Genomic DNA, 16,298 nt, shown 5'->3' on the forward strand with positions numbered 1-16,298 from the left:
GTGGATTCAATCTTAATATAACACTTAAGTGTTTTGTTTTGCCATATTATCATATATATCATACACATGATGAATAGGGGTTTTGTAAGACTTTTGAAGGACAATGAGACATGTTACCTGAGAAGGATAAACAACAAACCACAGAACAGCAAAATCTGCGTTTTCCTGATATTGGTACTGATTGTTCTGACTCGTGTCTTCTAGCATTCTCATATAAACATGCTTTTTGATAAATGCTTTAAAAAAAATCTAATTTAATATGTATAAGATCAGAAAATAAACAACAAGCCTAAATGTGATGGCACATGTCCTTTCCGCACAGATGACAAAGAATGCAGCTGCAGTTATTTTTTCTTTTTCTCTCCAGCCAGAAATTGATTTAGGTTTAGAATGTTTTCTGAACTTGTGCCAAAACTAAATGCTGTGTCACTTCGTCCTCACAGCCAAAAGAAGAAGGAAAGAGAAAAGATGTAAAGAGATTATCTCATTTGTCGGGATTTGCTCTGACTTAAACGCAGATTTAAAAAAAAAAAAAAGAACATTTAGAAAATTACAAATATTGTGAGTTGTGATAAGCAAAAAAGGGAGCTGGAACAAAATATATTAAATTAGTTTAACTGATGTGTGATTCAGTTTATAATGTGAAATTCACTCACATTTGAATAATGGCTCATTTTGTTTTATCAGATTAAATTGCTGCATCACCGGAAAGTATCTGCATGCTGCAGAAAGCACAGATTGAAAATGTGCCTAAAATGTCCTGTCCTGATACCTGGTAATATTATTCTTGTCCTTCTGGTGTAGACATGCCCATCCAGAGCAGTATGATTTGGAAATATTGCTTCACTCGTGTTTTCATAGTTGCTTTGTTGTTCCTTTTAAGTTACTGAGCACACAAACAATGTAGCTGAAGACAAACACATATTAGAAACATGCCCTGGATAATACAATCTACCTGATACCTGCGCTGCCTGTCACACCATAACGCTGCCTTGCATTTCTGCTGTATTGATCTGAGTGCTCGTCCCAACATGGCTAATGCAGTGCTAGCTTCACTCTCAGGTCCAAACAGCACTTAGCACTGACGATCAAACACAAGCGCACCCACAGACATTTAGAGTGCAGCGATGATTTGTTCAGACTTGTGGGAATTGGCCAGCAGGCAGGTAAAACATCCAAATAGATTTTCTAATAAATCCTGATGCTGACAGAGTGCATGTGTGCAACATTTTGACGGAAGTCATCTTGCAAACCACCACCTGGGTAACATTAGAAACCTCCTCCTGATTGAGTTACAGACCCTTTTTGGTCAGCAGCCATGTCTTAATTGCCCAGTTTGAAAAGCTCTTAACCTGTTCCGTCTCTTCTGTAACCATCTGGCCTTCAAGACATTACTGATGCAGAGGCTGAAACACTAAGATATACCCGGTTTCACATTTTCAACCTGTTACAGGGAAAGACAGGTCTCCTAATGAGTCTGTTGTTTCAGGATTTCAGGACAAGCTGGCCTCTGTTAAAGCAATAATCCACCTGAAAAATACTGTAACACTAATATAAAACACACCTGGTGATGCATTTCTCATCATCACAAGATAACAATGTAAGACAGACTAATGTAAATTGTATTTCACTCAGGTTTCATTGCTCCCAGGTTGCTAATTTTCAGATTCCTACATTAGAACCTACTTTTGTTTGTATTGGTATTTTCTATGTCATCACAGTGTAATGTACACTAGATGCCTTACACTGTTTGTTAGTGAGCTACATGCATATCATATCTTTGTGACTGTAAATGTGACTGGATCAAGTCTTCCAAGAGGCCAGTTTGAAACATGAATCGTCTTGTAACTGACTTTTGTGGTTGCTCATCTGCTTTCCTTGACCTGAAAACCAAACTTTATCAGCCTCACAGGCCAACATGACTGGCAACATGTGCTGTTTCAGTTTGATTTGCATCGGTTTACACGCGTTCCAGATAAAATCTTCATCATCTGGCCTCCCTGTCCACCATGAGGGGTTTTAAACTAAAAGTGTACACAGCGTCAAATTGAGTTATGGCTCCATGTCAGTAAACTGTCCCCCCCCTCCTGTTATTGCTAGAGCCAGAAGCTGACATCGTGATTGTCCTTGTCCGATTAGGACAATCAATGAGACTGAACAGAGGAGAGAGGAAGAAGAGGAGGAGGAGGAGTAGAAGGAGAACTGAGGGATGTGTCTGTGTGTGTTGAGGAGGGGGCAGCTCCTCCCATAACTAAGTTAGCGTGCTGCGCTGGAGGTCCATGTTTACAGGGCAGGCGAGGGAGTTTCCTTCACTCAGTGGACGGCTCTGAGAGCGGAGAAGGCAGCAGCAAGCTCTCTCACTCTTTTCTCTCTGGTTATTTGTGCAATTCATCCCTCACTGTGCTGCGACTGGCGACCTGCACACACAGGCTGATCCAGGACTAGCTGGGGGGGGGGGGAGCGGCGACATCAGCAGCAGCAGCAGCAGCAGCACCTGCTTAATCCTCCACAACCACCACCCTCCCTCTCTGCCCGGCCCAGGACCTCATCTTTGCTGCCGCCGCCTCCACCACCACTGCCATCATGTGCGACTGTTTCCACCTGGCCTTCCCCAACTGGCACGCCGCCTCAGGGACGGGTGGGCATTGCTCTCTTTGCTCTCTCTGCTTCCCTTTCTCTATCACTTTCTCTGCGCTGTTTTCCCCTGAGCAATTCAGAGATCAGCAGCAGAGTTCAGTAGTGCAGTGGGAGAGATTACGTCTGTGTGTGTGTTTGTGATGGAGAGAGAAACTGAGTGAGTGTAAGACAGCTGGTGCTGATGCTGCGTTGTCTTGCTAACCTGCAGTGAGTGCTGGTGTGTCTGCAGAGTGCAGGGGAGTGTTTGAAGATGTCATCATCAAGGATGTCAGGCAGCTCTGCACATCTCCTGTTTCCCTCCTGCTGTGTCTTGAAGCAGAGGCTGAAAGGCAAACACACTCAGTTAGCAAAGCAGATATCAGCTAAAATAGTGGCTAAGGATAAACTTCCTCGGGGTAAAGATGAAAAAGGGAGATGAAATGTGGGAACAGAAGTAGTCCTAAAATTAACAATACCTTCACTGGCACCCAGATCTAAGCTTTAAAGGTGCAGCTGTGAAATCGGGAAGCGTTACTATCTGTAACCTTGCATCAGTTTTACTGTAGTAACCTGAGGAATAATGAAACTTCTCAAAGTTTAGGATGCTGAAAGCTCTAAAACCTAAGCTTGACACATCCCAGGATTCATTTTTCACAATTTTAATTCTAGGGTTTAATGGAATCAGATCTTATCTTCATGGTTACATCAAATTGATGTTGATGATCTTCTAACTTAATTCAATATATGCACGCCATGTAAACGCACCATATCCAATCACGTATAGGTATGTATGCACAAAACATAGTCGCGCAATTTGTGTGAAACTTTTGCAAATTGGTTGTAATCTTGAATCAGTTGTTTACGGTTAGTGGATGTCTTCCGGTATATTGTGGGTGTTCTTACCAAGGAGGAGTAAGTCAAACTGTAAAATGAGCCAAAGAAATCGCTGCATCATGACAGATGATATAGGATTCAGGAGAAAACCAAAAAGATTCTTACTGGTATTTGCAATGTGATAAATAATATTAAAGACATATTATTGTTGTAGCTTGTGTTAGTTTATGTTGAGGCAAGTGCTCAGGTTGATGTTGATGATCTGCTGTCTGGTAAACCATTAATATGGTACAATATAAAAATAATACTGGCTGTGTTTCCACATTGCCTCTTTCCATTTCCCTCAATTGTCCTCATTTACCCCTGCTGCTGCTTTTAATTATATCTGCATTAAGGTATGGAGAGGTGTGTGTAGCTCTGAGAGGCTTCAGATGATGCTCAAGGTCAGAAAGATAAGAAGCGAGAGAGAGAGAGAGAGAGAGAGAGAGAGAGAGAGAGCTCAACTTACTGCTAGGATGGGAGCCAGACAGAGTGGCTGAGCTGCTCGGCAGTGGAGCCGAAAGCAGACGATCCCAATACATTACGAACCATCAGCCTCAGTCAGACAATTCCTGCTCTTAAATCAATATCACACCCCTTGAGTAGTTTGTAAGTGTAGCTATTGAAAAGAGTTAATCAGAGCATTTGTTTTAACCTGATTGGAGCATCAGCCAGGTGGATGTTATTTTATACTTTTTGTTTGACCAATTGGGGCTCCAGGCTCACCAAAAGTTTAAACAGACGTTTGCTTTTGTCAGTTTTGTTCTTTTTTGTATTTAATCAATTTTCACTGAGATTTTCATGTTTTGTCATAGATTGAAGACCTCTGAAACATCTTTTAGTCCATTATAGAACACTTAAACCCAGACGGAGTCGCTTGAAATCAATTTTTAAAAACATAAGTGCTTTAAATGAAAAAAAACACTGCAGGTTATATAGACTCTATTAACATGGTTTTACGAGCTAAAAGGTATCATCAGTGAACAACTTTGGCAATAAGTGGTTGTAAACCTACATAAAAATTAAAAATAATCTATCTTTTTTTTGTACAAATTAAACAACTTAATTCAAGTACCTCAAATAAATCACGTTTAAGTCACTTGGTGCTGCAGGCATGTGAGGCAAAACAAACACTAAGAAGTGTTTGCAAACACAGTCCAACCCAGGTGTAGGTTGCTGACCTGAAATAATATTATATCTCAGTGTTTTTGCTGTAATCGCATTCGTGGGAAAACAGGCCGATTAAGATACGAATTCCAGAGTTGTGCTAAGTCTCGCTGCAGCAAATTAATATATTGAAAGCATACGCTTTTGCAGTCTCATGTTCATACAACCCATGTAGAAAATCTAATTCTGTTTTTTTCCCTTCACTCAAATCTTATTATAACTTGGATCCAAAGAAACTGCCTTCCAGTGAAAGGAGCTTGTGTCTGTCTATTACACAAAACTTGAGCTGAATCCAAATCCAAGAGCACAAATAATGAGCTGCATAACCTTATATTAGTTTAGTGAAGAAGGGAGCTTCAGGGAGCCTTCCAGGTGCTTTTCAACAGGAAACATAAACTGGAGCAGAAGGTGGTTACGTAAGAGATGAGGAAAGGCAACTAACACAGTACAGATAAGTTCAGATAAGTTTTTCAAGAGTAAATCTACAAACCTATTTATATTTCTAGAACAGTTTTTGTTTATGTAAGATCTTGTGATATGAATCAATGACAACAGGTGAGCGTATGAGAGGTTCACTGACATAGCATTGTGTCACGACAGATGAGTTTAACTGCCCACATTAGTGTTGTTTAAAAGCAGACGGTCGCAGACTCGCTGTAGTTTATAAGCCTCATTCTTTATCAGCACAAGCACTGAGGGGGATGAGCCACACCCAAATCCAGAGCTGCAGTTGCACCCAAATATGAATCATGCAGGATCTGCACCACAAAAGACTTCAGCATCAACCGCTTGTGCTTACATCTGCGGAATATTGCCATCAAAGTCAAATTAGAATATTACAGCTTTATGAATATTTACAATATCTGATCTATGACACGTCAAACAAGTAAATAGGTCTACTATATGATTTTATTTAGACAATTTGAGCAGTGAGAGTTGTTATCAGGCCCTCCACAGCGCCCACATGACAAATATTTGAGAAAGGAGGTTTCTACATGTGCACTGCCAGTTATTGGGGAAGGAACACTGAACATCCGCCTGGATGAAGTGGTGACTAACATAAGACATACTAATAGTCATGATCCTCTATAAAGCTCACTACACACATTGATGCCTACTGACTACTCCAGCAGCTGTGTACTTGAGACACGACACGGACAGTTTTCTGCCTTGAAGAGCCCAGGCTCTCTGGTTAATTTAATAAATCTATCTAATTCTGTTCAGCTTAACTTCTTGAAGACACACTGGATCAGTCACGCCTCCTTGCACCACAGCAAAGTATACAATTAAATTTAAAATATGACACTGTACTTTGTTGTAAATAATTTACCGCTAAATGGAAAGGTGCAGCTGTAAACCCACTTTCAAAACAAGTTGTGTAAAACAAGAAATAGTTTCTCAGAAACTCGGTGAAAAACATTTTATGAGATGTAACACAGTTGTCAGACTTGAATATCAATATCTCTGCAAAACCTCCACACTTTTCTTTTCCATCTCACTCCTTCAATGACAAACTGCTTCCTGTTTCTAGGTGTGTCTCCTCCATCTAATCAGCTTGTTATGGCTGAAACATACATACTTCTCTTTCAGCGTGTCTTTCACCTGTTTAAAGAAGCACATTTAACATATTTGAAAGTTTTTTGTGCAAGGGGACTGATGCATAAAGTGATAGGTCTACAGCTGGTTACGGTTTCAACTGCATCTTGTGTGTACTGTCCAGATGTGAAGATAAGACTGGAGATAGACTTTAAAGGGTAACTTCAGCATTTTTCAACCTTATTTTATTATGTTTCTGTGTGTATGTTTTTGAAATTGGTCCAGTACTGAGCGAGCGTGCTGCAGTTGACAGCAGTGGCACAGGTACTGCAATGCAATTCTTGTGGAGTACTCAAATTAATCAAAGTCCACAAAAGTGCTCGTTTTTGCCACTGACAGGCTCAGATTGTTATTACAAGAGTCTGACAACATAATGGAAGGATCCCTACAGTGTAAGATCCTTTTTGTTTAACCAGAAACTGTTGTAATAACGCTCTCGTCACCAAATTCCCTTGACAAAAGCTCTATTTTACCTCTTTGGTCCACCGCTGCCTTGATCGGTTATAGTTTGCATGTGTAATTGTGTGCAAAATACCAATGTCACACAATAACACAAACTAACCGACCGAGGCAGCAGTAGACCAGCAACTCCCGTGAGGTAAAATGAATGTTTTTATCAAAGGAGTCTAGTGGCTTTGATGAGAGTGATATAGCGAGTGTTTCTTGTTAAACAAAGGGGTTTAGGTCTCTCTCTGTAGGGATCCTTTCCATAATGTTGTCAGACACTTACAATAACATCTGAGCCAGTCAGTGGCAAGGATTACGTTGCGGCCCTGTCTGCAGTGCGCTCATATCTCAATACTAGACCAGTTTAAAAAGAAATTGTCCCAATTAGTCACACAGACACACAAACATGAGCAAATAAGGTACAGGTTGAAACAACACTGAAGTTACCCTTTAAACTACCAACCAAAACACATTTTTCTAGAGGGAAAGTTAAGGCATCTCAAGTCAGTAGGACTCAGCGTCATGAATGCCTGTACAATTTGTCATTCCATCCAATAGCTGTTTAGATATTTTAATCTCAACTAAAGTTACCAAAAGACTTACAAAAAATGCCCATATCATTGATATTTTAAAGGACTTATTACAGGAATGGTTTGTTATTGGGTTGTTAATGTAGAAAGACTGATTACGTTTCTCAGTTACTTTTTGCTGCAGTGGAAAAAGCCTTCTGTCAAGTTTTAGTGGTTCCACTAATTTTACGTTTTATTTTATAAATTAAACTGTTCAAAATGTGTTGTTTAAGGTGGACTTGACAAGTAGGGTGGTCTTCACCTTCATTAGTTTATTAAGATTATTAAATGTAAAGTTATTTTAAGGAATATGTGGTGCAAAGAGTTAAGTCTCAGAACAAAAGTCACCACGAGGACCTGTAGAAACCACTTTATTCAATTTGGGAGTGACACCCAAGGTATGCTGCAACCTAAAAGTGTCCCGCCTCCTTTGTCCATCTGAGACTGAACAAATTACTTTGGGCATTTTGGCAGTCACACTCACGGACAGTTTGGACAGCGTGTTATTAACACCTTGTTTTATTTCCAGGTGTTGAACTAACAACAGCAGCAGGTAGGTGTGCTGTTTGATTTCACAGAATGGGCTCTGTATTTGAAATTCTGAGAGTTTTTTGTTACTCAAACCTGAACAGACAGATGGTTATGACTTTATGATAAGCATTCATAGGAGACTTGAGTTCATATGCAGGCAGAAGTAGAGACTCCAGACTGTGGTGTGTTCAGAGCTGTGAATCTGCCTTTCTGTTGGATAAATCTCCTCTGGTGTTATTTCTGATCCTTGTGTCAGAGCAATATATGTATATGATGACAGTGCAGGTTGTGTTTCAGGTATTTTTTTTTCAGTACCAGTAAGGAAAAATCAATATAATATGTCATTTGATAGCTTTTCTAACTCTCTTGAATGATCAACCTTGAGGCAGCAACACACCCTGATACAGTAGGAGGTTTTTATACAATGAGTCTCTTGCCATAATTGTCTTCTAAGTGCATTAGAAGATAAAGAGACTGACACAGGCAGTTAAACCTCTTCACATGACATGCATTAGGGCAGTGGGTGGGGTGTCATTGTGGTGGTTAGTTGAGAAACTATGGTGCTGCAGTATATATGTTCATACTGTGCACATTGTGCAAGTTTGTTTAATTCAAAGTTTTAGCCTCTATGTGTAGAAGCTGTTTTGATACAGAGGAGATGCTTTTAACAACAAGAGAAAAAGAATATCATCCATAAAAATCTGTTTAGAACTACTTCTGGACCCAAACGAGTGTATTGGCACACAGAGCATACACACAACTATTTTGATTATTAATTTAATGTTTTTGTAAAGTGGCCACTGATTAACTTTACTGGATTGTTAATTGCTTTTGGGAGCTCTGTTACCCTGAAAGAATTTAACTACAGGCCTTCTCATCCAGCGTTGCAGGTTCAGGAAGTTGATTCGCTGTTGATGCAAACATTAAACACTTTTGGCTTAAATTCATTGATTTAAGTTGAGGATTTTAGTGCTTTATTAAGACTTACAAAGACTACATTCTTAGTTTTATAATGTATCAGCTATCACTCAGCAGAAAAAGTTTAATCAGCTGCTCAAAGACCAAAAACATTTTATCCGCAATTGAACCAATACAACTGCATCTATTCATTACTAATTTCTACTGATAACATAACATCTGCTGATCAGTGGCCTCTTGATGACATGAATTTATTGACCAATGAGGATCTAAAACCACTGCAGATGTGGAGATGTGGTCAGAGCAATGTGCTTTCTCCACAACCGTTAAGCCTACATAAACGCAAACTTAAAATTATTTTAACCCAAACATTAGAACTATGAACAAATAGACGATATCTCCAAATATGAATCCTGATACAATGAACTTCCTATTAATATGGCCTGAATAAAGACATAGTTTAAAATGGAATCAAATCCAACACAGAGTAGTTGTCAGAGCTGGTAATAATAATAATCTGACTAACCATTTTTAAATGGAATCAGACTTTCCCTTTTTGGCAGCCTTGATGGGCTGCAGAATCAAATCTGTAGATCGATAAGGATCACTTAACAGATGCAGGAGGCAGCGGGTCCCTGGGGGAATTATTGCCAGGAAGAACTCTAAATAGTCTCATCACCGGCTCCAGTCTCTCTGAGCCCCAAAACAAACGCTAGGAGTCAGACTGGGTAGAAGTCTCAGCTTACTGCTTAAAAAATAGATATAAACGCCAGTGCTAATCTTCTGTTCTGTACTGTGCAGACTGTATATTGTTTACTGACATAGTTTTGTACAATAAAATAATTACATACTTCTTGTTCAATGCATTTTATTTGCTGTGTTTGTACATGTAAAATGACATTAAACAACATTATTTATTCAGTGGAATTTGTTAAGCTGCTCTGTGATTGGTGCTGCTAACATTACCTAATGGAAAGGGCAACATATTTTTTTAGATGACGTTAAGTACTTGTGCTCGCGAAGCCTGTTGAAATGAAGCTCTACTGTTTATAAAAATATTATTACGATAAGAAGATGTCATATCAGGTGTTTTTTGTGTGTAAACAGGAGCTGGTCGGAGGCTGAGAGCACCAGAGCCTGGTACAGAGGACGACTCAGTGAGTGACTTCACTGTGACTGACAGTGAAATTACTAATTTATTTATTTATTGTCATTCCGTTTGATTTCTTTATCAGTCACTGAAGGGCTTCAATCAACAGAAAAATGTAAATGCTCTGTATTTGTATAGCTCCTTTCTAGTCTTTTCAACCACTCAAAGCACTTTTAAACTACATCTGCATTCACCAGTCACACACATTCATACACTGAGCCTAAGTGCTCAAACAGAAACTAACATTCACACACATTCATACACTGGCGGAACAGCCGCAATTCAGGGTTCAGTATCTTGCCCAAGGCCAACCCGCTCTATCTCCTGAGCCACAGCCGCCCCAAAAACAATATGTAAAAACAGAAAACATTAAGTCTATGCATTGATTAACTTTGTTAATACTATTGTTATTGTTGTCATGTATTTATGTTTATTTTTATTTATTATTTGTTTTTGTCTGTATGTTGTGTCTCACAATTTAAAAAAAAAAGTATACACCAGGGATGTCTGTATCATCTTTTTTGGCCTTACTCCAAATTACTTATAGGTATATCTGATAACGAGTCTGATCCGTATATCTACCTAAAAGATTATTAAATATGTCTGAAATAGTGAATTAACAGCTGTACCCTTCTAAATTTGGCACACTTTACTTTTCTTGAGCTTCTTGATCCGAAGGCCCATGTTTAAAACAAGTCATTGATTGATAAGTCATTGGGATTAATCCTCTGGGGACCATTAATGTCTGTAATAAATTTTAAGGGAATAAATCAAATTATTTTTTAAGATATTTTGCTCTGGGCCAAAGTGTTGGACTGACAGACCGGCCAACATTGCCATCCCTGGAAACACACAACTAATGTGACAATTATTAAACAGCCAAACACCCAATCAGTGCTACATTTGGCATGGCAAGGTGTTATCACACTACTTGTGATCCAGTTTTATCGACAGCTTTATGGTTCATGCTGGAAGCGCAAATTCACGAGTTTTAACATGGCTGAAGAAGAGGAGATGCTGTTTAGGCAGATGCATGATGTCAGATTTAAACTGACTCAAATGTCATGGTATCTATTTGAAATGAACACTGTTTTGGAAAAAGACCATGTGACTGTTTTCGTTGTTTACTGACCTTATATCCACGCAGATATGTGACGAGCCATCTCAGTTCACAGAGGGAGAGAGGCCGCGCCCTCAAGGATCATCCCCCGTCGAGGAGTATCCTGAAACCGAAAAATACACAGACAGTGACAAAGAGGTACAGAGCACCAACATACCACTATGTTGTAACACACAGACACAACAAACCAGGTTACAGGGAGAAACCAGGGGCCTGTACCACAAAGTGAGTTCAACATACCCAGGATATCTTTTAGTTATCTGGCTTAACTAACCCTAACAATCGCGGTCTGGATAAGCGGTACCACGAAGCTGGTTATCAACTCGGTAAGTCATTCCAGGCTTTCCCAATCCGGCCAAGAGCGCGTTAACATAAAAGAGGCGGTGTTAGCAGCAGATAACCAATCACAGACATGAACAAGTCCACTGGCATCAGAGTGTCATATTTTACAAACGAAGAGCAAACTGTAACACTACAGAACACAAGCTAGGATTCATCAGAACCCGCACCACAGAGCGGACCACATACCAACAAGAGCAGAAGCCAGAGAGCCTGTGGATACCCTAAATGGACCTTTGTGAAAACAAAATCCAGGAAGAAGACCAACACTACGGGGGATGAGGAGAGGAAGGTCAAACGCAACAACATTGTGATTCCATATGTGTCTGGAGTATCAGAGAAACTCAGGAGGATTTTCAACAAACACCACAACCTGTGTTTTTTTAAACCCAAGAACACGCTAAGACAGAGGCTGGTACAACCCAAAGGCCGCACATCCAAACACAAGAAAAGCAACAAGGAGGGCCAACTCCTCAGGTCAAGACTCTTTTTTACATCTGAAGGACAGAGGACACTCGTTTGAGAATCACCAGGTGCACATTTTAGACAGAGAAGATGGATGGTTTGAAAAGGTGTCAAGAAAGCCATTAACCCCCGGGATGAGATGCCCTCGTTGAACAGAGGGGGGGTCTACGCCACCACTTACAATGCTGTCCTTTCATCACTTCCCAGGCAACTCAACAAGCGTTGACAACCACTTGGCCTCAGGTGAAGATACTAACGATGGTCGTTCAGACTCGGCCACGTGTGGTCTAACGACCATGACGATGTCTTTACCACAGCCAGGAGCAATTACTATCCCAGTCAGAACTGAAGAAGTCTCTTGGATGAGGGACTAAACGTCTTCTAGTATCTTCAGCAAAGTCCATTTGCCCTTGACCTCAGAGTCAAGAGTTTCTCCACAACACCGCCAAAAACATAAAAGCAGCCTATAAAACAGTGGGTGGGATTTTCTACAGATGGAGATGTCATTTTCCAAGAGAGCTGATTGGTCAGTAGACGGCGTTTTCATAGAGTTGATCTCTTATCTGGAACATAACCTGCTCCGGAGCAGGTTAGCCGTTCAGCATAAGTTACCATGTAAAAAGTGAACCACCTTCGTAGTACTGAAAACCCAGGGTTAACCCCGAAAACTTGAACCTTTACTTGTAAAACACTTAGTCATGCAGTCTATTTTGTTTAAGCTGTAGACAAATTAAGTTAGAAAAACAAGCTTGTGTTCAAGAGAAGCAAGCTTGTGCATCTAGCTCATTTATGCTTATGCAGAGCTACAGTATGCATGCCCTAAAATCTAAAAGTGAGGATCACTAAAACAAAGGCTAGTGATATTGACAAAGACTTTAACTGGACTGCATCAGTGTTTGCTCCACATGAAGCTCCCACACTTAAATGTTACAAATACGTAGAAATAAAATAATAATTGGAATTGTATATAATGGAAATCATACATCACGATTACTTTGAAATCGTAACCACAATGTGCATATGCTAACACAGAACAGTCCTAAACTACATGGTGCTGTTAACAGAGAACTGTATTTATGTTTGGTGAGTTACTGTGCTTGGCTGCCACTCTCAAAAATTTGTTTAAACATTTAAATTAAACCTTTGATGGAAGAAAACGTTCTATTGGCTCTTTTTCCTACTTTAAAACTTTAAAGTAGCCACAGCCTGCTAACAATGCTATAGTTTGTTGTACAAAGCCTGCTAGGCAGTGCGCAATGTTTTATAAACTGTTCCATCAATGTAGCAATTTGTTCCCTCGAATTAAGTTATTAAATTATCACCATCATCCAGCCATTTGTTCTTTTCTCCTCTGCACTCCCAGTATAGACAGCTTGGATTTAATACAAATTTATTTTGATCTTAAACATGTGGATATAATTTGTACACTGAGTGCACAAATTCAGAATTTAAAGGAACAATATATCACTTACCCACTACACACACAGTATTTGTGTCCAGTCAACAGTGTGATGTAAGATGGGCTCTCTGTTTTGTTTACTGTTGCAATAATGATACAGACTCAGCTACTCCCATGTATGAACCCTCTCAGCGCAAATACTTTCAAAGCCTGTTGATCAAACATATCTGTCGCCTTTTTTTGTTCAAATAAGGCTGAAGCTCTGACTGCAACAGTTTTCTTTTTTTTTTTTCAGTATCATGTTTAGTTATAATTAAACAATATTCTTTCTATTTTCCTTTTAGTGTGAAGCGGAGCATGACCCACACTACAAAAGTGGGAGTGGAAAGAAAACTAAAAAGTCTGGGCTTGGGTCCATGTTTGAAAAGCGCTCAACTCCAAAGATGAGTAAACTAAAGGTGAGACGTTCCCACCTTCTCCTCTCTGTACTGTATCTGTGAATCCCTTCAGGCTGTGCTGCAGCAGGGGATAAATACCACAGTTTAAGGTAAAATTATTTTATCCTATCTGTTTTGATGTGTTGGCAGGAAGTTCATAGCCCTGAGTCTGGGTTGATAGTGAAAACAGCCAAAGATGGATGTTCAGAAGGTCTCGTTTATGGTGGAGGTGGGAAAGAGGGGATCTTCATTAAGGAGGTGGTACCAGAGTCACCTGCCTCAAAAAGTCTGAAACTGAAGGAAGGTAAAATAGCAGTTGGAAATGAGAAACAATTATAGTCATATTTTCTTTACATTACATTGAAAACTAAACATGCTTCAAATGATACGAGTATGAAATGTAGGATTAACAAAGTTTCTAATTAGGTTAATTGGAAAATCTATTTGTTATTTACAAATTTCAACACCTATAAACAACATCCCATTAAAAACTACAAACAGACCATTAAGCGTGATTTATTCTCCTGCGTCGGGTCCACGCACAAAGACCCGACGCAGGAGTATAAATCATGCATTTACGTCATGCAATTACTGCCGCTAGTTTGTTCGGGTTGTGATGGTCAAATATATTGATCCACCTTGTTACAGCCGCTGGTTTGGCTGCTAGTAAAATTTACTTCAAAGCACGGGGACTTCCTGTCGGTTTGGAGGCATTGCGAGGCTGCCCAGTCGACTAATCACAGTTCTTACAGTCCGCGTCGCCTCGATGTGTAGTTACATTTTTGAGGAGGTGCACAGCGTAAGCTACAGCGTAGGGTACGGGGCTACGCAGAGGCTACGCCTTTGATTCCACGCAGAAGTATAAATCACACTTTACAGTACTTTAACTGAAGAAACTTTATAAGATTAAGTTACAGAGTCTAAGACTTATCATTTATTAAACAGTTTCATAGACCAAAAGCCTTCTTATCTACGTGCTTCTGTAATACTTTGCTCTTGTTTACACAGGTGATCAGATTCTGAGTGCCACGGTGTATTTTGACAATGTGTCATATGAGGATGCCATTCAAATTCTGGAGCACGCTCAGGCTTACAAAGTGAAGCTCTGCTTGAAACGCAAACCGGACATTATAGAGACTGAACCAGCCATCGAATCTGATGTCATCCCTGTAACTATCTTCAAGTTGTCATCTCAGACCCTTTGTGATAAGTACTCTAGTGGCTAAAACTGATGTTTCATATTTCTCTTGCTCAACAGGAGGATGATCTCTACGCTCCAGAGATGAGGGAGCAAGGAAAAACTAAAAGGCGTGGTGATGCCCGCATTTCATGGCCTAAGTTTCCCTCCTTTGGAAAAGGACGGAAGTCCCGCTTCGCAAGGTCTCACAGTTCCTCAGAGGCTGATGAGCAGAGAAAGCTTGAGCTTAGTCCCACCACAAGTGACACAGAGTCACCTATAAAATCACAGGATGCTCTCAAAGGCAAGAAGCAAAAAATAAAACAATCTGTTTTTAAAAGGAGAGGCCGCATAAGTTCATCTGAAGACCAGGACACAGATGTAAGTGGGCAGATCAGTGGCAATATTCTCCAGACACACGAAGCATCAGACATGCTATCACCGGAGTGCCTTCAAAGTCCTTCGGGAGAAACACCTGAAGTCTATGTGACAGAGGATCCAAAAATAGTGGACGATTTAATGCTTGAGCAAAATGATCAAAAACTGACTGAAACTGTTCAACATAAGGCGGAACTCATCACTATAGGTAGCACTTTGAAAACAGAAGATCTAACTGTGGCTCTGGCAGATGAAAAAAGCCCCTCTGGTCTCAAGTCCCCTGACGGGAAGAAAAAGAAGAAAGAACGATCTGAATTCAAAATGAAAATTTTGGGGAAGGATAAATTGCACAAGAAAGATGCAAAAGCAAAATCCTCACCAAAAAGGCTGAAAACGCTGGGGGCAAGTATGGAAATTGCAGATCAACCTGAAAATGAAAAATCAGATGTACAGGGAGGTCAACTAGCACTCGATGCCAATACGCAAATAATCAGCAGTGAAAGTTCAAGGGTAATCTCAGCCAAATCAGTGATGGAAATGAGCATACCAAAGGTGGAACTTGATATATCTGATGTTGCATTAATAGAAAAATCTCCACAGAAAGGTGAAGAAAAAACAAAGAAAGGCAAGGATATTAAACAAAAACAAGAAACAAAGACAAGTCCAGCATTCAAACTGCCTAAAATAGGTTTTAGTGACATTGCCACTGAGGAACTATTCAAAAAATTAATTTAAATGTTGAAGAACGCCAAGCTAAAATTGAGCAGCTTACAACTCAGGGTTCAGAAGTGAAAGAAGATCCTTATGAGCGACTGTCAAAACGCAGTCTTTCCAGAACAAAACTTCCAAAACGTGAAGACATTGAGATTCCAGGTATGGAGGATATGTCTATGAGGACCACAGCCAAGATAATTAAAGATCCTAAAGCTGTTTCTACTGGACATTATGAACAAATTCAAGCTGAAACTGTACAAATGTCAATTGATGTTGACAGCGTGAAAGAGGCAGTTTCAAAATTGCCTGGATTTAAGCTGCCTAAGGTTGACACATCTGGCGTACCGATTCCTGAAGAAATTACTGTGATAGATGCAAATGCACAAAGAATATCTGTGAAAA

The 16,298-nt window shown here is 39.9% G+C and overlaps 1 protein-coding gene across 1 annotated transcript; it reads left to right on the forward strand.

Annotated features, from left to right (window-relative positions):
• Positions 1–2,311: 2,311 nt before the first annotated feature.
• On the forward strand, positions 2,312–15,917 carry LOC119919049 (protein AHNAK2-like). The gene is made up of 7 exons (XM_038739581.1): positions 2,312–2,638; positions 9,825–9,874; positions 11,015–11,125; positions 13,535–13,648; positions 13,778–13,931; positions 14,636–14,796; positions 14,886–15,917. Exons 1-7 carry the CDS (start codon positions 2,584–2,586, stop codon positions 15,915–15,917), a joined length of 1,677 nt encoding a protein of 558 aa, XP_038595509.1. The 5' UTR covers positions 2,312–2,583.
• The last annotated feature ends 381 nt before the right edge of the window (positions 15,918–16,298 follow it).

This window comes from Micropterus salmoides, unplaced genomic scaffold, assembly GCF_014851395.1.
Source record: "Micropterus salmoides isolate LMB-PRFRI ecotype aquatic unplaced genomic scaffold, ASM1485139v1 Ms_hic_scaffold_254, whole genome shotgun sequence".
NCBI lineage: Eukaryota > Metazoa > Chordata > Actinopteri > Centrarchiformes > Centrarchidae > Micropterus > Micropterus salmoides.